Raw genomic sequence first — 25,142 nt, forward strand, 5'->3', positions numbered from 1 at the left:
GCAAAAATATCTCTTTAAAAAATGGCCAATATAGAGCAAGGACACGGGTTTCGGCAATTTATGGGCGCACTTGCTGCGCTAATTTATTTGTTGGTAATCACAATCCTATTTTCGTTTTGCTGGATCCTGGCCCTTGGATTACTTGTGAGTAACTATTTATTTATTATAAATTGTTTTTTATATAAACTATTTTAGCTGTATGGCAACTTCTTTGGGAGAATAACAATGCTTCTCTACATTTGTTATATTCACATATCAAGCGCGAAATTCATTTTGAACATCAAGGGAAATGGGTGAGAAAATTAGTTTAATTATTTAATTTATTTTAAGTTTTTTTTTTTTCATAAATTGTATTGGATGAAAATTTGAAATAAGTTTCAGCTGATTTTCTTAAATAAGCAAAAAAAAAAATTTTTTTTTTCGTTACTACATATTTATTCTTTTATTTTATCTTATTATTATTAATCGTTTTTCAAATCAATTTAATTCCGAAAACTTCTTAAACGTGTGGCAACGCTAAATTTTTTTTTCCAATTTCTTTTTGTTATTTTTGTTGCTACATATTTGTTTTCTTATCTTATCTTCATGTTATAAATTCGTTTCTCTAATCAATCCAATTCCAAATTTTTTTAAGCATATGGTAACACTCAAAATTCTTTTTCCAATTGTAAGCTCATTTAAGCTAGTGGCGGCTTTTTTCTTAAATTAGTAAACTAGTTTTATATAAAATGTGAATGCAAATAAAATTATAAAAAAAAAACTCCTAAATTATTGCAAAAATAAAATTTTCATAATAATTTTATTCCAAAAACTTTTTAAAAAAGTGGCAACATTACTATTTTTTAAAGCTTTTTTAAACTTTTTAATTTGGTGGCCCTATCGTAATATTACTGAAAATTTCAGTTTTATTGCATGAAAGTTAAAAACTAGTGGCAATATAACATGTGCCACAGAATATAATAGTTTTGTTCACCTAACGGTTATATGTATGTAACACCTAAAATTAATCGAAATAGACATGGGGTTATATACTTACTATATACATACATATATACAAATGATCAGGATGACGACACGAGTTGAAATACGGTTGACTCTCTGTGTCTGACCGTCAGCCCGTGCAAGCTGTAACTGGAGTAAAAATTGAGATATCTTAATGAAATTCTTACACATGTTCCTTGGCAAGAAAGTAAGGTGGAGTTAGTAGATGGACGTAATCGGACCACTGTAACGGTCACAAAATGCCATTAATCGAAAACATATAAAAGACCATAACTAAGCACTAAGATACAAAACTGTAATTTGGCATTGGTTATCGTAGCAGCAAGAAAACTACTTAAGCTACACTAATAAAATTTGCTCACGACAAATCCCTTACCACTATCTACACTGTGGATGAAATCGGAAAATAACCTGGTTCTTTCCCCATATAACGGTACTGCTAAAAACTATTAAAAGTGCTATACATCAATAACTCAATACTTCAGATTTTAGACAGGAGATGGTATGAGGGGGCTTTATGGGAGCTGGGGACGATGAAGGCGGTACCGCCCAATTTTATGTTAAATTATCGGACCCACCGATTTCGGCTACTCCGTGGCATTCTTCTTACATTCCTATGTCACATTCGATTCTTTCACTTTCCAGTATACAAATCAAGACGCATAACAGGATAAAACTTTGCACGAATAGTGTCTTTAGAGTGTGGCATCTTATCACCAAAATTGTCCAAATCCAACCAAAAATGTTTAAGCCGCAGTATCTATAGTTTACTTTTGACCGGAAATACCGGTCAATGTATGGGATTTACAATTGAAATTCAGAGAAAATATTTTCCTGACAATAATATCTCGGTGTATTAACAATGTGTTGAATCGGGCCAACATTTTCATGAGCACCCACTTAATATAAAGGTTTTCCAATTTCCGGTTTACTTTATACAGCATATATCGGCCAATAAGTGAGTTATATCAATGAAAATAGATAGCCTCACTACACTCAGTGTATCTTTGTGTTTAAAATGTATAAAATTGGGCGAAAACTTGACCTACACCCTATATAGGTATTTTATGAAACCCAGGGAACACAACAGTTTTTTTTAGTACGTGGCATGCTAATATTGTAGTATGTAGTAAGTATTGGCAAAAATAAGTATAATTGGGTACAACCCCAGCTCCCATTACTACATATAATGATTTTCGTTTTTCTAACAAATATTATGTTGAATATGTCGGCCAGTGTATGAGTTGTATTAGTATATCTTCTTGTTCTTTATTGACGTGCATACCATTCTTCTTCGTTCTTCCTTTTCGCTGTTTGACGCCAATTGGATATTCCAAGCGAAGCCAGGTCCTTCTCCACCTCGTCTTTCCAATGGAGAGGAGGTGTTCCTTTTCTTCCCGCTGGAGCTGGAGTGTTTTCGTTCATTCAGATGACATTACCCAGCCAACGTAGTCACTGTCTCTTAATTCGCTGAACTATGTCAATGTCGTCGTATATCTCGTACAGTTGATCGTTCCATCGTCTGCGGTGTTCGCCGTATGGCAATATGCAAATGGCCATAAATGTTATAAATTAATAAAAAAAAAAAAATTAGGAAACCGATAGGCGGAGGACCTTCCCGTTACAATTAAGAGCTTATAATTTTATAATTGGAGAGCCTTCCCTTTATCACTTTATCAAACAATTTTTCAGAGTACCAAGCAAAAAAACAAAAAAAAAAAAAAACAATTCGGTTTTTGACCCACCCTAATACAGATTTATTCATATATGCACATACGTACGTGACGGAATTTTGTTGCGTTCGCGTAGTTTTTTTTTTTTTTTTTTAGCCCACCTAACTTAATAATAACTTCTTTCTTAAAGCATCAGATTTTTTCGCAGTAACTGGCTTTGGAAACAACTACGGCGTTATTTTCCAATCGAATTGGTGAAAACAGTAGATTTACCCGCCAACCGTCATTATGTGTTCGCGACTTTTCCACATGGTGTTATGACGTAAGTTTTCATAATCAGTATGGTCTTCCAGTTTAATTCAAGTTGCTAATTAATTTATTTACTTTTATGACTAGTTATGGCTGCACCGTTAACATTACATATGACATTGACAATTGGCTCGCACTATTTCCCGGCATACGACCGAGGCAGACGATTTTGAATGCCACCTATTTGACGCCATTCCTGCATGAATATTTGCGCCTTTGCGGCTTTATTTCGGTATCGGAAAACTCTTTAATGCATTATTTGACCAGTCGCTGGCAGGGTGATGGTTTCACGTCTAATGGTGTTTTCATTATTGTTGGCGGTGCACAGGAGGCTTTAGACTCTCGTCCTGGCCAATATGAGCTGACATTTTTGAGACGTAAAGGATTTGTTCGGGTAGCCATAAAAAGTGGGTATGTATGACTATAAAAATTATAGTACAAGGTTTGTATATTTTCTCTGAGTAGTTATAAATATATCTGTAAGGAGCTAAACTGGTCCGAAGGTATAGACGTGGTAGTAGTGGCATAAACGATCCTTAAATTTTTTTCCGGATGCTACAGTGTTGGACGCACACACACACATATATATATATATGTATATATAAGTACAAGGTGTTTTTCAAAGTAAACAAGACTTTAAAAAGAGAACAGATCAAATGGCTTTTTTCGGCAAAATCAATTGATTCAAAATAGTCTCCTTCTGCTTCAATGCAGCTTTTTGCACGGTTCAAAAGTACGTCTACATAACACTTTCCTTTCATGGACAAATGTATTTTCCGAAAAGGAAGAAGTCGCACGGTGCCCAATTAGATGAATACGGGGAATACGGGGAGTGGCTAATATTTAAAATGTGATTTTTGAACACATAATCGGTCACAAGCGTCGAATCGAATGTTGGATTCTAAGCAATTTTTGGTCGCCAGTCAATTTGTGCAGAACAATCCGTGCACCACCTTTCGTAAGCTCAAATGGTCGGTCAAAATGCGATAAACCGAAGTTTTGGAGATGTTCAATTCCAATTCCATGAATTTCAATTATGATTTCGACTGATTTTTGATGAATTCACGCACATTTTCGATGGAGTTTCTGGTGATCACGGATTTTGATTGGCCCACATGTTGATCGTCATGTATGTCCTCACGACCACTTTGAAAACGTTGAAACTACTCGTACACTATACTACGGGATAGGCAATAGTCGACTTAAACTTCTTTCTTCAATTGAAACGTTTTAGTAAAAGTTTTACCACTTTAAAACAAAAAAATTTAATGTTGGGTCTTTGTTCGAAGCTCATTTTCGCACCGATAACACAAACATACTGACACTTAAAACTCAAAAACAATCGATAAAGACAGCAGATTCTATCGCATCAGTCGATAAATAGATGGCGCCATCAGGGTGCGCTTGATTTAAAAAGTCCTGTTTACTTTGGAACGCACCTTGTGTAACGAGTTTTCCAATAGGAAGGCTAGAAAAGTAGACCGATAGGGACAGCAAACGACACCTTATTTTTTCCCGATTTTTGACATTTTTCTTCAGTAAGGTTTGCCATTTCATCAAGGAATGATATACTATCCAACAGCGAGTCGAAATTTTTTAAATTTACTGCCGAAATTCAGCTTCAGCGGCCTCAACTTTGAGAGCACTACGACCAATTTATGGTCGTCATAATTGTCCTGTTAGACCAACAATTGAGCGTCTAGTGGAAAAATTTGAATCCACAGGCAGTGTACAAAATGTTCTCGTGCCTGTGAGATAAAAAAGTGCCCATAGTGTCGAGAATATTGCTACCGCTAGCGCATTAATCGAAAACCATCTTCAGAGATGAGGATTATTTCTCGCTGAAAGGCTTCGTCAATAAGCAAAATATGCGTTATTGGTCAGACAGCAATCCACACAATCCATGAGTCACCATTGTAACCCGAAAATTTACGGTTTTATGCGGTTTATGGTTGAAAATCGTCGAAAAGCCTCTGGACTTCTGCAAGCGTGCCCATGGTGATCATGCAAAATAAATTGAGTTCAATACATATTGGCAGCGAATGTACTTTCACATAATAAATTTCTTTGAAATCCAAAACCAAATCTGTTATAAGTGCGGATTCGTTTAGTTTTCGTAAACTCAAGTGTTGTCTTAAGAACGTCCACGTCAACGTTCGGTTACGCTATAAGATGTTAGAAACATTTCAAAATAAAGAAAACTGTTTTGTTATTGCTTCGCTCATGGATCCAGTTTCTATTTTGCGAGACGTTGATGAAACGCAAGCAAATCGATCAATTCACTTATGATAGGCGGAAACGGTCGTGATTGAATTGCTGTGAGCCGGCGCAAAGCTGTCCGCGGTAGTATTAATGATCAGGAGAATTTTACTTTAGGTTTGGAGCGATTGGAAGGAAATAATCTACTTTGGGCTGCTTGCCTACGGCTAAACTCTTAATACTGTCAACCATTGGACTATCTGATTGAAGTAATTGATCAGAAGCGGCTAGCTTTAGATAACAGAATAGAAATTGTTTTCCATCAGGACAACGCTTGGCCACACACATCGATAGTGAATCGCTAGAAACCCTGGGTTCATATTCCTCCACCTTACAGTCCGAATCTGTTCCTGTCTACGGGGAAGGACTTTCTCAATATTGACTAGGGTTTCTATGAGAGTGACATTATGGAATTAACTTCAAAATAACAAGAAATTTGTGGACAAAGCGGTGCATAGTTGACCTAAATTCGATCATTCTAACTATGCTAAATTAAAGCTTCAATTTAATGCAAAAAATGTATTTCTTCTAAGTACACATTATATTTATATAGGTACTGTCTGGTTGCTTCGTATCTTTGCTATCTCTGAAACTTCGCTAGCTGGTGGACTCCTCTCATAAGTAAAACTTTAAATTTATTAATTTCTGCTGACCATTTTCGAAATAGTCCTTTGGAAATAATTTGTTGATAATATAGTTTTTGATCGGATAGTTGCCAGATAATACGAAAAAGTTGGAAAAGTAAGTTGCGACTTCTATTTGGGAAGGAGGAAATGCTCGGTCTAATATAGTTTGCAAATCGAGGATAATATCGAGTAGTTGGACTTGACAATATTTGTAGTTTCAGAATACTATATTTTTTTTTATTATTTTCTGCTTACTGAAGATCATTCGTACCATTTAAAGTGTTTGTATATAAGTAGACATCCGTTCTCTCATCCTTAGTGCTGCTATTGTTCCATGTTTCACTTTCGGTGAGGTGGACAGCTTCGAGCGTTGGGATGGGAAATGGGCTTTGCATTGGCAATTGGCAGTGAAATACTTACTGGGCATATCGATAATACTTGTAAAGGGGCGTGGTGGCCTTCCGCTTCCATTCAAGCGCCGTATTGTACAAGTGGGTGAGTAACACTGCATGTAATCGTTACAATATTCAATACTTTTTGAGCTATTTTTATAAACTTACAGTCGGCAAACCAATCGAAGTGCAACAAAATGATAACCCCCAACCGGAATATGTGGATGAAATTCATCAAAAAGTCATTGAAGGTGTAAAAGATTTATTTGAGACACACAAAATTAATTACATCGAAAATTACGAAAATGTTAAACTTGTAATTAAGTAATATTGCTAATTGTAATATCATATTATCTATAGTATTATCATTATTCTAATTATTTGTTCTTATTTCTTGGTACATTTTCGGGTAGTGTTTAAATTTCCAAATTCGTGATCGCCATTTTCATGTATTTCGGAATCTGTCTTCTCTCAAATATTGATTGTAGAAAGGCGTATATAATCCCACTTGAAGAAGTGAAATTCGATTATATCCGTGTAAGTGGTGTAGATGTCAATAAAGAAGAAGAAAAAAGTGAATACCAACTGGGTTCTCATTTGTAATATCTGCAATAACTGTAAATTTAGAGACTCAACTAGAGTTTTACACACAATGTATTGATTATGGAGTCTCTTTGTAAATTCTCGTATGCACAACATTGATCGTGCCCCAACGAAAGTCAATGACCGAAGTTTAAATATTCAATTACTTCGACATGTTCCAAGGCTCCTTAATTAGTAATCGTTGTAGCTGTAATTTAGCTATTAATTGCGAATATATATATGTAAATACATAACATATTTGTATATATGTTTGTATGCACATGTGTACAAAAGAATTTCATAGCAGCAATAAGAATTATCTCACAAGCCTGTAATTAAAGAGTCATGGTGCAAAATTCTTATTGAAAACTTGAAAAACATGTTTTAAAAGCAAATGCATTGCAACTGTGCAATGTTGACCTGTGTAATGTTGACTGTTAATATCTTAATAATATCATTTGAACTCGGCAATGGAGAGGTCATTACAAAATAAATCGTTTGGAGAACGCTTCCAAGGCGCCCCAAAACCAATTACACTTTTTGTTGCTTTCTCTGCTCCGCGCATGAGATTTCAGAAATTAAGTTGAAGCTTTAAGAAGAAGAACGAAATAAAATTTTGGAAAAAAATGTATTACATAACGTAAAGAAGGAACGTTGCTTTGGTCCATATGACCGATATTTAATGACTGAATTCCACTTATTATTCGAGACCGCTGGATTCTGTACTTTTGTCAAAAGTTCGACATCTGGTTCGTGATACAACTGGTCACTCACAGAGGACGTGCAGAGCCATTTCCTTGTTGTCTTCAAGTTTGCAGTTGCTAGCCGTCGTTGTTGGCATATCCCTATTTCAAGCATATTTTCCAAATGGCCAAGGTCACGTTATGGTAGCTGGAAGTCTGTACATAACTTTCCTGGACCTGCCATTCCCTGTCCATATCTGTTTCGTTATGCTGCAGCTGGTTTTAAATTTCCATCAATTTTGAGCTATTTGTTCAAATTTTTTTACATTAAGCTCCCTTGTGATCATACCTAACGGGCACGGTATTGTCTCTCCCTCGAATCCGTTTAGATGCGCTTATGCCGAAAATCCAAATTTTGGATGAGTGCAGTTCACCTGCCAGTGAGTTTAAAGCCTTCCACATTTACTAAGTTGGAATCGCTATTTGGTGACGACAAGGCTAGCAGTTCCGCTATGCTGCCTGTGTAAATGGTCGCTTTCTCTATCTTCCTGCAGTTTTTCAATAGAACTCTACCCGCCTTTTCTAAGCCTGGTACTACCGGTATGTATGTTACTACCGCTTGGAAAATGTTAGTTGGGTTTGTTAGATGGAAAGATAGAGAGATATAAAGATCCTCGGAGTATATCCCTGTAACTACAATGCAATCCATTTGTAACCCTTTGGTATAGATTTAATTCTTAAGAATATTCTTCTTCTCTACTAAACCTCTTGGTCATTAACGTCTAGAGGAAATTCTCGCCTTGAACTAACTATTAAAATCCAATCTTGGGAGGATGTAGTCTGATTTATTTATACCAGTACCGATCTGATTCAGAATTTCGCTGCGTATATGTTTTTCCATATGTTTTTCTGCTCGAATCATCAATCTCTTATAGCAGAATATTATTAATTAGTTATAAGAACGATAATCTTGCCACTTTCTGTATGAAAACGTCTATGGGCAGTTGGTGGAGGAGCATATTAAGCGCATGAGTTAGACTTGACTTAAGGTGAACTCGTCTCAGTGTTACCCTCCGAAAAATTACAGATTTTCGTGTTTTTTTAATGTTGAAGTTACCTAATCGGGCCCGTATTTATTTTTTATAAATAAATACAAAATAATTTTTTTAATGTTTATTTATTGTTATTATTATTATATTGGAATTCGCACGATTAAGCATGTTCAAAGAGATCTGTTTATGGTACTCTTTTTGAAAAATATTCGTCCTGGTAAAGAGTCGCGCAAAAACGCGTTTCATAATCATTCGAATGGACTCGAGAAAGTTGTCGAGCTCTTTTTCCATCTCTCCAACACTAGCCTAATGATTTTCCATCACCATATTTTTCACTTCACATTTACATGGGGAATTTAATTACAATTTCCGAGGACTCTTTTGCCACCATGTGTAAGCTTTACTAATACGTTTCTCAATATTAATTTTCCAGTTAAATTTGGTATCTATCTCGACCTTCACATATTGCTGGCGGACAGAGAAATGTATTACCACGAAGTTGAGGAAGTTGAAAGTGAGATAATTTGGTCCGCACTAGGGTTAAGCGCTCGTTCAATACTCGCGGGCAATAGCCTTTTTATGGCCTTCAGGATGAAGGTGATGGTCCCCTAAAGTCTTTAGCATTATCGTGTACTCTTTTTTCCTGCCTTCGGTTTTATTTCAAATACTTTTTCCTGTAGAACCGGTTCTATCTCGTCAATAACACACCTAATATTTGTTTCTAAACGGGCAGGATCACCATAAACCATTGTCTTGACGTAACGCCGCAAAAAGTGACAGGGCCATATCTTGATTTCGTGCGCTATAGAGCGTGTTGTGACGTCTTGTTGGATCCATTTAGCACTTAGAAGAGTTGTGTTGGCGTGTGTAACCAAAATATCCCGAATTATTTGAGACAGATAATTAATTTTGTTTGACACAAGGGAGCCGGCAGAATCTTTTCAACATTATCAGTACTTCAAAATGCTGCCGATTCCGGCTGTCTTAGCACACGTTAATCCAAAATGTATTTTCTGAGCTACAATAAAAAATCTTCTTCAATTAAATTAATTACCGGAGTAAGTCTTTGCAGACCAAAGTTTATTGAACATAAATGTCAAAACTCTGTATGTTTACTTTAACAGATGTGTTGATAGATTGAAATTCTTGTTCTTGATAATTCCAAAACTCTATAAAACACCCTTTATATATATGAGTAAGTACCGAGTTCAGAAGCATCTGAAATTCCAATTTAGAGATTACGAACTTCGGAAATAACACTTTAATTTAGTCATAAAAGTGGCAAAGCGTACAAGTGGGCAATGATAATCACTTTTTTACTGAAATATACGTAGTTTTGGATACAAAGTCGAACTCTTGACCAGCTACTTGGATTTCCAAACGTAGATAATGAATCACTTGTTTAAAATTTAAGACCGATAAGAGAGCTCATAGTCCAAATAGTGTATGAATACATACAAGCATACTTATCTTTTCAAACGGTAAATCATAGCGAGGCGCATGTACACATATATTTATGTGGTAGTTCCAGATAATCCATGGAACATCATTTGAGACCCCTAATTTCGACCGTTGCTTTCCCAAACTGCCCAGACGCTTGATAACAGTAATAGTTATAGTTTCGAAAAAATAAGTGAAGAAACATAGGAACTCCGTGTATATTGTTGTTATTGTAAAGTAAATTAAGTGTGGAAAAAATTCCTCGCTAAATTACTCGCACATACAATTCGATCGTTTTATCAGCTGCCAAGCAGGCGGCAGCAAGCGAGTTGCCCAGCGGTGACGCGATGCAAACGTCACTCACGGTCACCAGTGATCAACTATGACACATACACACGCATACATACTTAAAAATTGCAAACAAATACAACAACAATCGTAAAACAAAATAAAGCCAATGAAAGCGTCAGAGAATGCCTTGCAAACGTAGAAATCATACATACGGACACTTTACTTCATTTAATATTTATTATATGTAAGCGCACATACTGCATACAGACATACATTTATATACATATGTATGCAAATATGTAAATTTATGAGAATTTGCGCTTTAAATGCAACTGGTTTGAACAGAAGCTTCACCGCGCTGTAAATTCGTTCGCGCTGCGCTGGCGTTGGAGCTGATAGTAGGGGTTCGGGAAGCGGAACTAACGGTGCTTTTGATAATTTTTGAAAAACAAAAATACTATGGTATGGTAGCTGCGGTAGAAATCATTGAATGTGCTTAGTCGGATAAAAATATGGATCCGTTCAGACGAATTTTCTGGACATGGAGACGCAACTAACTGTATTTTTACTAATTTCGTTAAAAAACTGAATAACAGAGTTCGAAAAATGATACTCAGTAATTTTTGCTTACATAAATGTCCTTCCTATCAAGTTCTAACCTTGATGTGATCTTGATCTTAACGTTATTTTTCAGTATGAATTTTGAAGATATCATTAGAGTATAGTATTCCTTTATCTTTTAATAACTGGAATGTTTTCGGAACTATGGAGAAGTAAAAACTGAGAAATTGTAAATTAACTACATTCTTAAATTTTCTATGAACCTTCTTTCGATCAAAAAACATATCAACTCAAGGAATAAACACATTTGAAAAAATCGAACTCATATATATTCGTCTATGAAGTGAAGATACTTTTAAACTTCTGGATTAACTAATTACTTTCTCTCACACTTCTGTAAAAATTGAAATTAAATTCTTTACTTTGAAATCCAGTACGAAAAATGCAGTCCTTCGATAAACGCTATGATATCATAAGGTTCATCGGTCTTCATGTTGACGGGAACCACTCTTGACCCCCAGAAGAAAGCATCGCAGATCCTACAAAATATACCAGGTCAATTGAAAAGTCCCCTGCCTGACACCTAGAATAAAATCAATATAAGTTTTAGTTCGCTGTAAAAGATACATGAATTAATTTGACAGCTGTCGGATCATTAGTTTGTGAATTATATCTCTTTAAGTGAATCAACTTTTGTTATTGTGAAAAAATTTAAAAAAGGGAATTTCGCATTTTGGTAAAATATAGTTTTTTAGAGGGAAAAAATACAGTTGAAAGCCAAGTTTGAGTTGAGTTTATTTGGACTCTGCATTCGAGAAATTAACCGTTGAGAAGTAGCTTGCTTCCAAACGAGGCGAAAAGGGCACCGAGGACAGTGCAGGCAGTGGACGTCCAAAAGAGGTTGTTACCGACGAAAACATTAAAAAAGTCCAGAAAATATATAATTTTGGATGACCTCAAAGCGAAGTTGTTCCAGATAGCACATGCTCTAAAGTTATCAACTGAATGTGTACATTATATTATTCAAGAAAATTTCGGTAACAGAAAGCTCTGTGCAAAGTGGAAGCCGCGTGAGCTCACCTTTGATCAAAAACAGCGGCGAGTTGATCATTCAGTCATCTGACTGCACTCGATGAACCCGCTCCACAGCGTTGAAAAATGCAACAGTCAGCTGGAAAAGTTATGGTGTCTGTATTTTTGGATGCGCAGAGGATAATTTTTATTGACCACCTTGAAATGGGAAGGCTCATTAGCAGGGACTATTACATAGTATTACATTGGACTGTTTGAAGAATGAAATCGCCGAAAAATGACTGCATTTGAAGAAAAAGAGAGTGCTGTTTCGCTAAGATAATGCACCGTCTCACAGGTCAGCGAAAACGATGGCAGAAATAATTAAATTGAGCTACGAACTGCTTCCGCATTCACCGTGTTCTACAGATCTGGCCCTTAGCAATTATTTACTGTTCTCAGATCTCAAAAGAATAATCAAAATATATGAATTGGGCTTCGAATTGTTTCCGCATTCATCGTATTCTCCAGAAGTGGTCCTCAGCACTTATTTCCTGTTCTTAGACCTCAAAAGAATAATCAAAATCCAGGAATGGTGCTTGGAATTGCCTACGCATTCATCGTATTCTATAGATCTACCCTTAGCGACTATTTGCTGTTCTCAGATCTCAAAACAATATTCAAAATTCATGAATTGGGTTTCGAATTGCTTCCGCATTCACCGTATTCTGTAGAAGCGGTCCTCAGCGATAATTTCCTGTTTTCAGATCTCAAAACAATAAGCAAAACCCATGAAGTCTTGAATGATCGCCGAAACTGAAGCCTACTTTGATAAGTTGGAGAGTCGCTATAATCATCATCCTTGAAGGTAAACATATTGAATAAAAAACGAATTTCGTCAAAAAAATGTATTTCCTCTTTATGAAAATTATTGTTTTAATTCTTATTAGTATATTTTTATTTCATAAAATACTACTTTCAGTACCCTTAACTAACACAATTATTATGTATAAGTAATCGCAACCGAACACGACTATTCGACACATCGCTAACAACGACTCGCTATTCGCAACGTTGTATCAAATAATCATTCGAAGGCATTACAAGCTGTTAGTCGTTGCAAATCGCCGCTTACGAGTGTCAGTTGAGAACGTTTGAAATTTATTTTATGTGCTTTTACGACATTACTTACAGACGTCAATTTGTTTACGGTTGTGTAAAAATATTTGTGTAGACGATAATACAAATTCTAATTCTATGAATATAAAATGGTAGAAAAATACTAAAAAAGCAATAATAAAGAAAGTGATAATTAATATAAAATAAATATATAAAAATAAAAATAAAAATAATTGAAACGAAAATATTTTTCTTTATTCTAAAGCGATTGAAAATATTACACATAAATTTTTTGCCTTGAATATTGTTGGAGAAATATTCAAATCACACCGAGAGTGCAAAGAAATGTATTTTAATTTTTGTTTTTATATAAACTGGTGCCTATAAAGTGTTCTCAAATAAAGATATTGAAATAGTGCTACAAATCATCGAGCAATAAATTAAAATTTATCATACATACATATGTACACACGCAAGCATATATGTATGTTTCAAAGTATGAATGTACTATATACACATACTTCTAACAAAATTTGTGCCAAAAAGTGCGCGTTTAATTTTCGATGGTCGCGAAAAAAAACTTTCCAAACAAAAATAAATTAAACTTTTGATCCAGTAAAATTGTTAATTATAATATGTGTTGTTGTTGTTTTTTTCAGGCAACAATAACAAATGACAACGCATGCAAAGTGTAAACAATGTGTGTTCATATATACATACATATTTACTTATAGTCGTGGATACGTATATATATTTGCATTGTAGGCGTTCCATAAAATTACCCTGTACTTAAGCACTTAATTAGCATTTATTTAATTTAGCTGCTAACCTTCACATTTGCCACAGAAATTCGCTTTCAAATATTTACTTTTAATTTTCAAGAAACAAAAAATAATAATAAGTCGAAAACCACTGTGATTAATTCATAGAACAAATTGTTTCAAGAAAATACTACAGCTTAACGAAATATAAAGATACCCTGTGGGGAAAACAACTAGCTAAAATAATATTGAAACAAGAAAAAACTGTCAACCATAATACCCTTCACAAATACAAAAGATTTCGTACAAGAACATGGATTTCATTGGCTAGTTTGTATGACCGCTATATGCTATAGTGTTCCGATATCGGCGGTTCCTTCAAATGAGCAGCTTCTAGAGAGAAAAGGACGTGCTCCAAATTTCAAAGCGATATCTCAAAAACTAAGGGACTAGTTTACATGTCCAAAGAAACTTTTATGAGGAATGTTTATTACCATCCGAAAGAACTTTCTTTGGCATTTATTTTTTGAGTATTATCAATTCCAAATGTTGGCTGCGGCTACATCTCAGATGGTCGATCCGTTGAGTCCAATTTTTTCATCCGTTGAGTCCAATTTTTTTATCCGCATAGACTTTAGACTTTACATATTCTCACAGAAAAAAGTCTACGGTTTGATATGACACGATCTTGTTGGTCAACCGATCGGCCCAAAACGTGAAATTATCTACTCACCGAAGTGTTCTCTCGATAAATCCATTGATTGATGCGATGTGTGGAAGGTGGCGCCGTCTTTAATCCAGAAATAAGCTTCATCACTGAACGAAAACGTCGGATCTTTTTGGAACTTTTCAAGTGTCCATAGAGCGAAACGACGTCGTTTCGGAAGGTCGAATGGCTTCAGTTTTGCCATGTCAAAATAAGTACGGACCGATGATACCACCAGACCAAAAAACACACCAAACGGCCAATTTAGATGAATGTAACGGTTGTTCATGAATAATTTGTTGATTTTTTTCGCACCAGAATCGACAGCTTTGTCTACTTACCGCACCTCTTAGATGTAAGTGAGAAGATGATTTTCTTAAAAAAATCATTATCGTTTTCAAGTTGTTTCAAGGCAAAATCAGAAAATTAAGGACGTTTGCGGTGGTCTGATGGTTTCAGTTTTTGAGTGAGAACAATTTTATATGAATGCAAGCCCAAATCCTTTCTCAACATCCGCCACATTGTGCTTTAGCCCAGTCTCAATACCTGAGAACTTCTTGGAATCCACAAATTGCGGTCTCAAGCAACACTTGTCATGGCATACTATAAATGACCGAAACGACACGAAACGATTCTCTATTGGAAAACACGGTATTTACATTTCCACGCGCTTATTGGCAAGTAAAATTGTCTCATCAGCGATGTCAAGATGTCAATCAGATAGAAATGATCGTGTGTACAATATATCAAAAGAGCAAAAACATTACAATAAAAACTAAAGTACAAAATAATATAATAATTGATTCGTGATAAATTTCTAAACCGATCATAGCATTTGTTTTCAATTCTCTATACGCCTACAAGTGCATTAATACAAATGCAATTAGTCATTGCATACTAATATTTTTATGACGCATTGTTGATGAAGAAATCAACAATTTTTATTTGAATTTTAAACTGGTCTAACATACATCATTACAGATAACAAAAACTCGTTTTTTTTTCAAAGATATCAACTTATCTAAAATAAATATTAAACAGTGTTACTGGGATATATGATATATTTTTGTGAAACAATGATAGATATTCAGTAATATTGCATTTTGTGGCTCTTATCTGCTTTACAAATCCCATTAGAACTTTTTTCGTTGATTAAATTTGTGGAAAATGCGATAAAGAACACCGCTGTAGGGCATTACGTAGTTTAAAGAATCCAAGTTTCGATTTTGGCAGTGTCATGGAAACCAAAGCATATACTGATAGCTTTGATATTTTATCATTAAATTAAATTTAATACTAATGCATAACATATAACATACTAAATAATATACAATAAAGACTGGGCTATATTTCAGCATTACTTCAACAGATATTCATTGGTTCCGTTAAGCAAATCGAACGCTTTTAATATCTGTTATCAACTTTGTACCCTTAATAGATTAGATACGAGGAATTATGTGTGAATCTCATAATCTAGCGTAGATTTAGATATAGTATATATAATATGTATAAATAGTACGTATTTGTATGTAAAATACATATTATTTTTAAACTTCTCACTACATACGAGTATATTATCGCTATATTTAGATATTTTTGGACATAGTAGCAAGTATTTTGATTGAAATTTGTACGAGACAAGTTTGATAAGAGAGTAAGTTTTTGAAAATTAAGTACTTTCACGGGAGCATGTAGTTTCTTCAGGTTTGGACTAAAATTTGTCGAATAAAAGGTGAACAGCGCAAACAGGTAGAGCAGCTCGACTAAGAGAGATATACATATGTATCTCTGTATGTAAGCTAATAATATGTACGAACTACGTCGCAATTTGAACAGCTTCAAAATAATTATGAGTAATATGCCGTAAAAATTAAAAAACAAAATCAAACATTTTTGAGAGGACAGCAAATAGCTTTAATTTAGAAAATTCGTGTGGTTCAAATTATAGACCACCGCCGTTGCTGTCAACTTTATGATACTCTTGGAAGCATGCTTTATCTTCGATAGACATAGTCGAATATTGCTTGTTCCGCATATCCATAGTTACATCTGTTTCTGATAGGAACCCTTCAATTATTTCAAGCCGAATTTCTTTACGCTTTAGCGAGGGTTGATTCGTTAATTTTATAAAATATATGAATTGACTATGCAAATATCCAAAAAGTAGAAAAAATACTCCAATTGGCTGCAAATTTTGAACTTCAAAATTACTGTCTTATAAATGTGCTTGAGGAAATAATTGACAATGGTATGCCCTCGTCGGAAATAATGCATGGGATGAGCAGAATCTACGGTGTCGTCCTCAATTGATTCTAAGTCGGAGGCGATTTCAGCACAATCGAATCTAAATTCGTCAAAAAATTCCCTTATTTCTTCATAACTCAGGTATTTTGGCCATATTATGTGTTCAAAAATAAAAAAAAATATTTTTCAGTACAGAACTCGAGGTGGTTTTAAATGAGTACCACTACAAAAATTACTCCTAATAAGCTAAGCACTTTCACATAATTTTTAAAATGAATAAATACTTAACCTAATAATATTTTCTGCATTTTTTCACAAAATGCACCTGAAAATTTGACATGATAGCAACATTAATCCGTTACAATATTTGGTACACAAAACAGAGAAAATGCACCTGAAAATTTGACATGATAGCAACATTAATCCGTTACAATATTTGGTACACATTTTAAACCTATGAGTCACTTGGAATAAATGAAAATGTTAAGAAATAAGTGGCACCGCCGCCGCTGAAAGAGTTAAAACGTAGCAAATCAAAAACCTTATTGAATTTTCCAACACCCCTCGTATTTTTTCGTCTATTGGTTGCCAGACAAATATATGCGTAAGCTAAGCTAGTGGTCATGAAATCAAAAATCTTTAATTAGTTCCATATATTCTAAAACGCTTATCAGTAGAACATGTACTTTATGTATGGCTTGAGTATTTAGTATTGAAGCGCATGCCCAATTGACGCGTGGTTGAACGAGAACAATTATTGCTTTGCGAGTTTTGGTAATCGAAGAAATTTAGTTTGATAAAGTGAATTGTATGCTCTTTTTAATTGACTTATTATTATTTTATTATTTCATGCTAAGAAAGTGTTCGGTCACCTCAGTTGTGACTGAGACGTTGCGTGAAGTTGAACGTTTCGATAGGATCGTGAAGAGGAGGGTTTAATATAAATTAGAATACAAAAAGCCGCAACACATTAATACCATTCTATAGTGATAATATAAAGAAACAAAAACAATGAAAATTGAGTGGGCACCCGTGCATGTGCCACCAAAGCGACGATTGCAGACCCTCGCTGCAGGTCTCTACGTGATGATATTTATGCTTATGCCGGGCTTATCGTTACTTATCATTACATCGTTGTTGGTAAGTTTCATTCTTCTTTTGTTGAAGTGTATTTATATTGCAATGCTGAGAGAATTGCTCTTGAATGTTATCACTTAAGGTAATATTTGTTAAAAAATAGTGAGAAGAGAAAATAGAACAAAGCAAAATAATTAAACTTAAATTGGAAGAGCTGGTGAAATCCAAACTATTATTATTTGCTTCGAAGCAGCATACTTTTTTAAAGAAAAAAACACATAAACTTTAAATTTAGTATTGTTGGTTTATTATCATTCGAAAAAATATTATTTGACATTTAGTTTTTTAAATGTTGGCCGCGGTTAAGAATCAGATAGTCCATTAGTTGAGTGATGGTAACTGGCGAATGAGGTGTGATCTTTTGCTCCCAGGCCTGAATCGAAGAGACATTATCTGCATAGATTTTATTTTTTAGACTTTACATGTCCTCACAGGAAAAGTCTAACGGTCGACCGGAAATTACCTGCTCACCGAAGTGTTCTCTCAATAAATCCATTGATCTATGTGATGTGTGGGAAGTGGCGCTGCCTTGTTGAAAGCAAATATCGTTGAGATCCCTTCGAATTCAGGCATCGGTTGCCATGGCGCGATAACGGTCGTCATTGACGGTTACGTTCTCCCTTGCATTATTTTCATGAAATATGAAGCGGGGAAAGTTGAACCTAAGGAAGCTGTTTTTTTTGGATGAATCGGCAGTTCTTGAATCTGAATTGAATTTAAGATCTCTGTGAGTTGACGTGAACCGCGCCTAATGGCCTATCCACGGTCTTCGTATTTCCTTCACTGCTTGTTGGACTTGACCTGGACGTGATCTTTTTACCGATTTCGTTGCGTTTGAGCTACGGTTTGCATATGGAAATTTGGTCCATGGATCTAAATGTTTGCTGTGCTCCAGGGAAACTGAACCGAAACTTACATGATGGTCTGACTCAACAACTTCCATTATTCTTGCCTTTCCAAGCATCCTATGTGGTATACTTTCTAATTGTTGGCGCCCATCTTTGACACGCACTCAAACAATACTGAGTAAGCGATTAGAAAATAGTTTTTCTTGGAAGTAATTTTTAGTACGAAATCGTACCTTTCTCGCGTCATATGTTAGATTTATTATTATATCTATTTAGACCATTATAAACACAAGTCCGAGAAAAGTTTAATAATCGAATGGTTTTTACTCTTGAAACCATATTGTTCCGACGATCCTGGTAGGTAAGGCCAAAAACTTTAAACATGTTTGTCATTTAAGCTGTGAATGAAATTATTTTTATTCTGCCAACCTTTCTTAAGTGTCAAAGAGCGAAGAATACATTAAGTAGTAAAAATTTGGAGTTCTCGTAAGATGTTATTGAACCCAAAGAAAAAATTCCAATAAATTTGTCTGCACGATTAGTTTGGATATTGCGTTCAACAGTGATAGACGTGTAAATATGGAGTTAATTTCGCCAAATATCGCGCTATTTTAAAGTTTTCTTTCGTTAAAGGCAAATCCACTAGAGAAACGTTCCGTGAGATTAATGGGGTTTTTGGGGGGATGGTACTCACTTTGAACTGCGGAGGAATGATTTCGACGAATCAGAGCTTGTGAAAACGACACCATGGTTAAGCTAGTCTTCGGAAGTCCTGTGACGACGAATATCGATCAAATTACGGAAAACATCGAGTTAGACCGACATGTGGCATCTCGTGACATCGCCCAAAAAATGGCAGTTAGTCGCCAAACCATTTTAAACTATCTGCAGATAGCTGAATACAAAGCTTGATGTTTGGGTGCCGCATGATTTGACGCGAAAATGCTGCTGAAACGGAACGAACTCGAACCAGTTTTGAAGCTGATGGTGACTGGCGACGAAAAACGGATCGCATATGACAATATCAGGCGAAAACGTTCGTAGTCGAAAGCCGTAGTGAAAGCTTAATTCTACCATCTACTACGAATAACTAAACCGCTTGAAGCAGACGGTCGACCAGAAACGTCCAAAATTGGCCAACAGTAAGGATGTAGTGTTCCACCAGGACAACGCCAGATCACACACTTCGTTGATGACTCGTCAGAAGCTACGGGAGCTCTGATGGTAGGTTTTATAGCATCCACCATATAGCCCGGACACAGCGCCAAGTGATTACCACCTGTTCCTATCCATGGCAAAGACCCTTGTTGGTGTAAAGTTGAACTCAAAATAGGCTAGTGAAAAGTAGCTGTTCGAGTTCTTCGCAAATAAGGAGGGGGGCTTCTACGAGCGGGGTATTGCGAAGTTGCCGTCTAGATTTGAAAAAGCGGAAGGGAGATATTTGACAACCAATAAAAATTTGACAGTTTGGAAAGTATTTAAAATTTAAAAATCAATAATTTTTCGATTAAAAGGTGTTTTCTCAATGATTCTAGAGTTGCCTTCGGGGGTTTACTTTGCTGTTTCTACGACAGTCGGCTATATATGACCAGAGTGATTCAGATTAATTCAGAAACGTTGAAGAAAATGTTTCAGAAATTTTGAGAAAGTGTAAGACCTTTCAATAAGGAAAAATTTTGGACTTTGTTTCACTTAAGTCAAACTGGTTTTGATTCTGTATTTATCTATATATATATATATATATATAACTTCAATAATTTAGGCTTTTCACTTCATAATTTATATTAATATTTTTTTTAAATTTTATTTATTTTAGTTTTTTTGCTTTACATAATTTCAGTATTATGGTAATCTATTTTGGAAGCTTTTGACTCTGGCATACTTGACTTTTGTTTATTTCGATCATACGAGGAATTTCAGTGATATTCATGGCAATGGGTATGTGACCATTTAAGTTTATCTAATGCTAATATCATTAAGTTTTTACTAAAAATACGCTTAAAAGCCTTTAAGTCCTTAAACTTTTATTAAGCTTCGTAGTAAAACACTTATTCCTTTTATTGCAGCTTTATGATTTTTCGTAGTAATTGTATATGGAAACACTTTCGTGATTACTTCCCAATTGAGTTGATTAAAACCGCCGATTTGAGCGCCGATCACAATTACATTTTGGCCAGCTTTCCACATGGCATAATCGGGTAAGTTTGTTTATTGAGAAAGTTTCGCAAATATTATTTTAATTTCGTTTTAAATTTTCTTTTCGCAAATTAGTACCGGCATCACTTGCAATATGAGCAGGGATATACGGCAATGGTTGAAACTATTTCCGGGCATACGTCCCAAAATCGGCACTTTAGATATGCATTTTTACACGCCCATTTTTCGCGAGGCGCTACGTTACTGGGGTATGGTGTCAGTTTCTAAGGAGTCATTGATGCATTATCTATCAGCCTCGAATCATCCGAAACATCCCGACAATCTTGATGGTTTTACTTCGAATGCTGTCGCCATTTTGGTGGGTGGCGCTCAAGAGGCCTTGGACTCACATCCGGGACGTTATATACTTACACTGAAAAGGCGCAAAGGTTTTGTCAAATTGGCCATACGCACAGGGTGAGTTTGTGGTGATAGTGTGTTATAAATCAAACAATTGGGTGTATTTTTATTGTAATATGCAGCTGTTAGTTGTTACTACAAAGCATTGACAGCGCAATCGCCGGCGATAAGCGTGATTATAAAGCACTAAAAGATTGTTTTCTTTATGCTGGATTATAAAACTATAAAGTGCATATGGCACGTAGACTGCGTATCTAGAAAGTAGTGAAAATATATCTCGATTCCATATCTCTAGCTTGGAGTTAGTTTGTAATTAGACTGGTCATAATGGCATTGCAAGAAATTGTGGGGTTGATGTGCTTGGTATGGCAAGAACTGCAGTCTCAATAACTGTCGAGTAGGAAAGGATAGGCGTTACGTTGGCATTTTGTTCATTAATGGATTGGTGGCCTTCGTATCAAATCAGTAAAAACCAGCATTTGTGCTGTCGCAAGGTTCTTCTGGTCTAGGGTAAATTGTAAGAGCTGGACACAGCTCGATCGGGATTCAAACCTAACCCGTACCAACACTTAACTCGTATCTAGAATGCTTTTAAGGACTTTAACAACCTGATATAAGGTGTTTAAATGAGTGAATTGTCCAGATACTTTCTCATCTTCTCGAAGTTCTTGGACAGTTTGACGATGTCTATTTTGCTTACCAGACGGCCCATAGTCATATATTGTAATATAGTGGCGGGATTGCGCTAGCTCATGTCGTTCGAATGGCTCAGAGAGTATTCGACGGTGTACCCGGGCGGGAAGAAAAGGAAGAGGGAGACCTTCACTACGTTGGTAAGATCAGGAGTAGAAGGACCTGGCTACACTTTGAATCTCCAATTGGCGTCAAAAAGCGTTGTTGTAAATTCGGTTATAATCGCGTATGCGGTGTCTACCAATAAAGAATGAGAAGCGGTTCATTAATTAATTATATTTCTCTTCGATTTCAAGGCAACTGTTTTCATTCAAAGATATTGATGTTGATTGCGTGGTTTACCCTAACTCTCTGTTGACCACATTAGAAGGTAAACTATTTGATTTCTGTCAAATGAATGTTCGATTCGGCACTCTTCAAGTTCTGATGCATAAAATATGACGAAAAACCTAAATCTAAAAGTCTTCTCCTTTAATCTTAATTTCTTAGGCTTTCTCCATTTATAGTATATATACTTTTTGTTTTTTGTTTTCTTTTTCAATTTCATTAGCTCACCAATTGTACCGACATTCTCCTTCGGCGAAGTGGAGATATTCGACCAAGTCAATAATCCACCAAACTCATGGTTGCGACGCTTCCAAACTTTAACCAAGCGACTAACAGGCATCTCGCCTTTGATTGTTTTGGGGCGCGGCTTCTTCCAGTATACTTTTGGATTTCTGCCGCAGCGCAAGCATATCGTGCAAGTTGGTAAGTTATCACACAAAAACCAATAGCAATCATAACTGTAGAGTAATTTTGAACAATTTTTACAGTTGGTAAGCCCATTGAAGTCGAAAGGAACGACATTCCCGACCCCGAGTATGTGGACAAAATTCATCAGCAAGTCATTGACCAGCTGAAAGAGATGTTTGAGAAATACAAGGAAAAATATATAGAAAATGGCAAAAGTGTTAATTTAGTGATTACATAACGTATGATCATCATAAATGTGGCACATTTGTTTGCTTGTGTGCGTTTTGTTATTTAATTTTGTAAATAAGTATTAGCAGATAATGTGTGTGAGCATTAATTTGTTAAATTAGAAAAAATTGTCTGTATACATATATATTATATTATATGTAAGTATATAAGTACTATGTATATAATATATACATGCATTTTGAAGTTTTTTTTACCAAAAAAATTTATATTTGTATGGTTTTCTATCTTTCATTATCAAGATATACTAATTAGTGGACCAAAAGTTAAGAGCGAGAAAAATCAGATCAGAAAAATCAATAGAGTTGGCTCTCATCTTCATACTCGTTAAGCTCGTTGGGAATCCTAAGTCAACTAAGAAACACTTTTCTGTAGAATAGGACTACTTTTATTCTTTTCTTTTCTTTCATTGTGGGTGTTTTTTACGTGGCGCGTCCCAAACCTGGCGTACAAGTTCTGGGTAGGTTTGTTTCGCCTTCTCACTTTAGCTTGCTTTCAAACGGATGCTTTTTGTGAGCTGCTTGTGCCATATGTAAAAGAGTTGATTCTGGCCACTCCCAAGTGAACGGCGCTCAGAGAATAGCCTTTGCTATTGGGAAAGCTGCGGCGTTAAACTATCATGCATCAGCTGTCAACTCCATAGTTAGTATCTACTTAGACAGTCAAGCAGTAATCAGGCCTTTTGCAGGGAACAAGTGACTTCACTTCTTCTGAGGGTTAGTCGAACCAGTGGACGGATTTGGCAAGATTGGTGTACAGGTATCAGATAACTTGACAGATATTGGTAAACCTCTGAATTCGCAACAAAGTAGACAAGAGCATATCAAGGAAAGTTAAAAGTTGATAAAATGATCTATCGAAATGCAACACTTCAAAAGTCGTAGCGCAAAAATACACAGAATTCTTAATCGCATTTGAAAGTAGAGTTTGTACGAATACGATTCGAATACTAAGTGGTCACAGTTTCCTGGTGGTAGATGGCTGCAGAGTGGGACTGATTAAAACATTTGCGAGCTTCACAGTATGAAACACTTGACTAGGTATCGATAGTGATGCTGCAGAACCCATTAAAATTCGCGTCAAGCGCTGGCATCCATAAAGATGACTACTTCTCATGTACTATGAGACGGCCCGACCAACCCAACCCAACCTAATTAAATTTACTTTATAACAACAAACTATGCTTAATTGCCTTGAGTTGGCTTAAAGTTAGCAAAAAGGTATTTCAAATAGTGACACAGTGCGTATGAGTAATATTACTGCAGGCTGTAGTGGTCACTCGGAGACGTCAGATTCTCATAGTCTCTGCAAATTCGTTCTAGAAATGCAACCTTCTTTTTCGCTTTTTAATATAAATTTTATGTTAGCAATGGTGCAATTATAATTTATATATAGTTTAGTTTTAGTAAAGATACAAGCGCCAGTCTCCACTTTCACTTCACGTTCTCCACTTGTTAACCAAATTAAAAAGAAAAAACACAAAACACATTTTTTTTGTTTTCATTTATTTTTATTTATTTAATTATTTTTCTTTTTAATATTTTCGCTCTTACAATTAATCAATAGTCATATTTCATAAACATCTAATTAATTAAATAATTAATGTAACATGTTTTTTTATGTATAAAAGGAACAATGAAATTTGTATTTTGTTTTTATCAAAAGTACAGCATTTAGTATACACGAGGTTATGATAAAGTTATATTTTATAAATAAAATATTTAGTAATTACTTATAAAGAGGAGTTCAATGTGAGTCTAAAGTAGTACTTTCGAGTTGACACAAATTTCGTGGGATTTTTTTTTCCTTTTGGTTTGAACAAATGCATTTTGTGCAGTTAAGTGTGTTTGTGTATAAATACATATGCTTCGGTTCAATTGCGTAGTTAAATATATAATTGATTTTCGTATTAATTGCTATGAGGGGTGAGTGCATTAAATTGGAAATGCTTCAGCGGTTGAGTGCAAATATGGAAATATTGATGAATTTCGAACAAATTAACTAAAATAAAAAATTATATTTTGCTAACTTGTTGAATTTTCAACATTTTTCGACTAAGAAATTTTTATTTTTAAATAAAATTAAAAAAGTATTTTTGCAAAATGTGCTAACTAATTATATGCTGTCTCTTATACACATCTAGATGTGTATAAGAGACAGACCATAATACCCTTCACAAATACAAAAGATTTCGTACAAGAACATGGATTTCATTG

At 35.2% G+C, this 25,142-nt stretch overlaps 2 protein-coding genes across 8 annotated transcripts; both read left to right on the forward strand.

The window, feature by feature from the left end:
• Positions 1 to 21: 21 nt before the first annotated feature.
• On the forward strand, positions 22 to 6,589 carry LOC108965262 (2-acylglycerol O-acyltransferase 2-like). Its single transcript, XM_018927536.1, has 6 exons — positions 22 to 144; positions 196 to 293; positions 2,866 to 2,997; positions 3,072 to 3,395; positions 6,189 to 6,364; positions 6,432 to 6,589. Exons 1-6 carry the CDS (start codon positions 22 to 24, stop codon positions 6,587 to 6,589), a joined length of 1,011 nt encoding a protein of 336 aa, XP_018783081.1.
• Positions 6,590 to 12,988: 6,399 nt separating this feature from the next.
• Positions 12,989 to 22,935, forward strand: LOC108965278 (2-acylglycerol O-acyltransferase 2-like). 7 transcript variants are annotated; one of them, XM_018927568.1, is made up of 8 exons: positions 12,989 to 13,152; positions 13,660 to 13,700; positions 17,573 to 17,851; positions 20,537 to 20,634; positions 20,763 to 20,894; positions 20,968 to 21,309; positions 22,496 to 22,695; positions 22,761 to 22,935. In XM_018927568.1, the coding sequence occupies exons 3-8, from the start codon at positions 17,723 to 17,725 to the stop codon at positions 22,916 to 22,918; spliced, it is 1,059 nt and encodes a 352-aa protein (XP_018783113.1). In that variant the 5' UTR covers positions 12,989 to 13,152; positions 13,660 to 13,700; positions 17,573 to 17,722; the 3' UTR covers positions 22,919 to 22,935. The 7 variants fall into 7 exon arrangements, with proteins under 7 accessions (XP_018783113.1, XP_018783110.1, XP_018783111.1 ...); XM_018927565.1 differs by lacking the exon at positions 13,660 to 13,700 and having other exon boundaries at positions 17,569 to 17,851; XM_018927566.1 differs by lacking the exon at positions 13,660 to 13,700.
• Positions 22,936 to 25,142: the final 2,207 nt, after the last annotated feature.

This window comes from Bactrocera latifrons, unplaced genomic scaffold (assembly GCF_001853355.1).
Source record: "Bactrocera latifrons isolate USDA-ARS-PBARC rearing strain unplaced genomic scaffold, ASM185335v1 scaffold_138, whole genome shotgun sequence".
Taxonomy (NCBI): domain Eukaryota; kingdom Metazoa; phylum Arthropoda; class Insecta; order Diptera; family Tephritidae; genus Bactrocera; species Bactrocera latifrons.

What these genes read in the sequence shown, in the direction of transcription:
- LOC108965262 (XM_018927536.1), top strand. Translation starts at nt 22, where the DNA reads ATGGCCAATATAGAGCAAGGACACGGGTTTCGGCAATTTATGGGCGCA. An exon ending in TCCTGGCCCTTGGATTACTT is followed by an intron (nt 145 to 195) that starts GTGAGTAACTAT and finishes AAACTATTTTAG; the next exon opens with CTGTATGGCAACTTCTTTGG. An exon ending in CGGGTAGCCATAAAAAGTGG is followed by an intron (nt 3,396 to 6,188) that starts GTATGTATGACT and finishes TCTCATCCTTAG; the next exon opens with TGCTGCTATTGTTCCATGTT.
- LOC108965278 (XM_018927568.1), top strand. Translation starts at nt 17,723, where the DNA reads ATGAAAATTGAGTGGGCACCCGTGCATGTGCCACCAAAGCGACGATTG. An exon ending in TTATCATTACATCGTTGTTG is followed by an intron (nt 17,852 to 20,536) that starts GTAAGTTTCATT and finishes ACATAATTTCAG; the next exon opens with TATTATGGTAATCTATTTTG. An exon ending in TTTCCACATGGCATAATCGG is followed by an intron (nt 20,895 to 20,967) that starts GTAAGTTTGTTT and finishes TTCGCAAATTAG; the next exon opens with TACCGGCATCACTTGCAATA.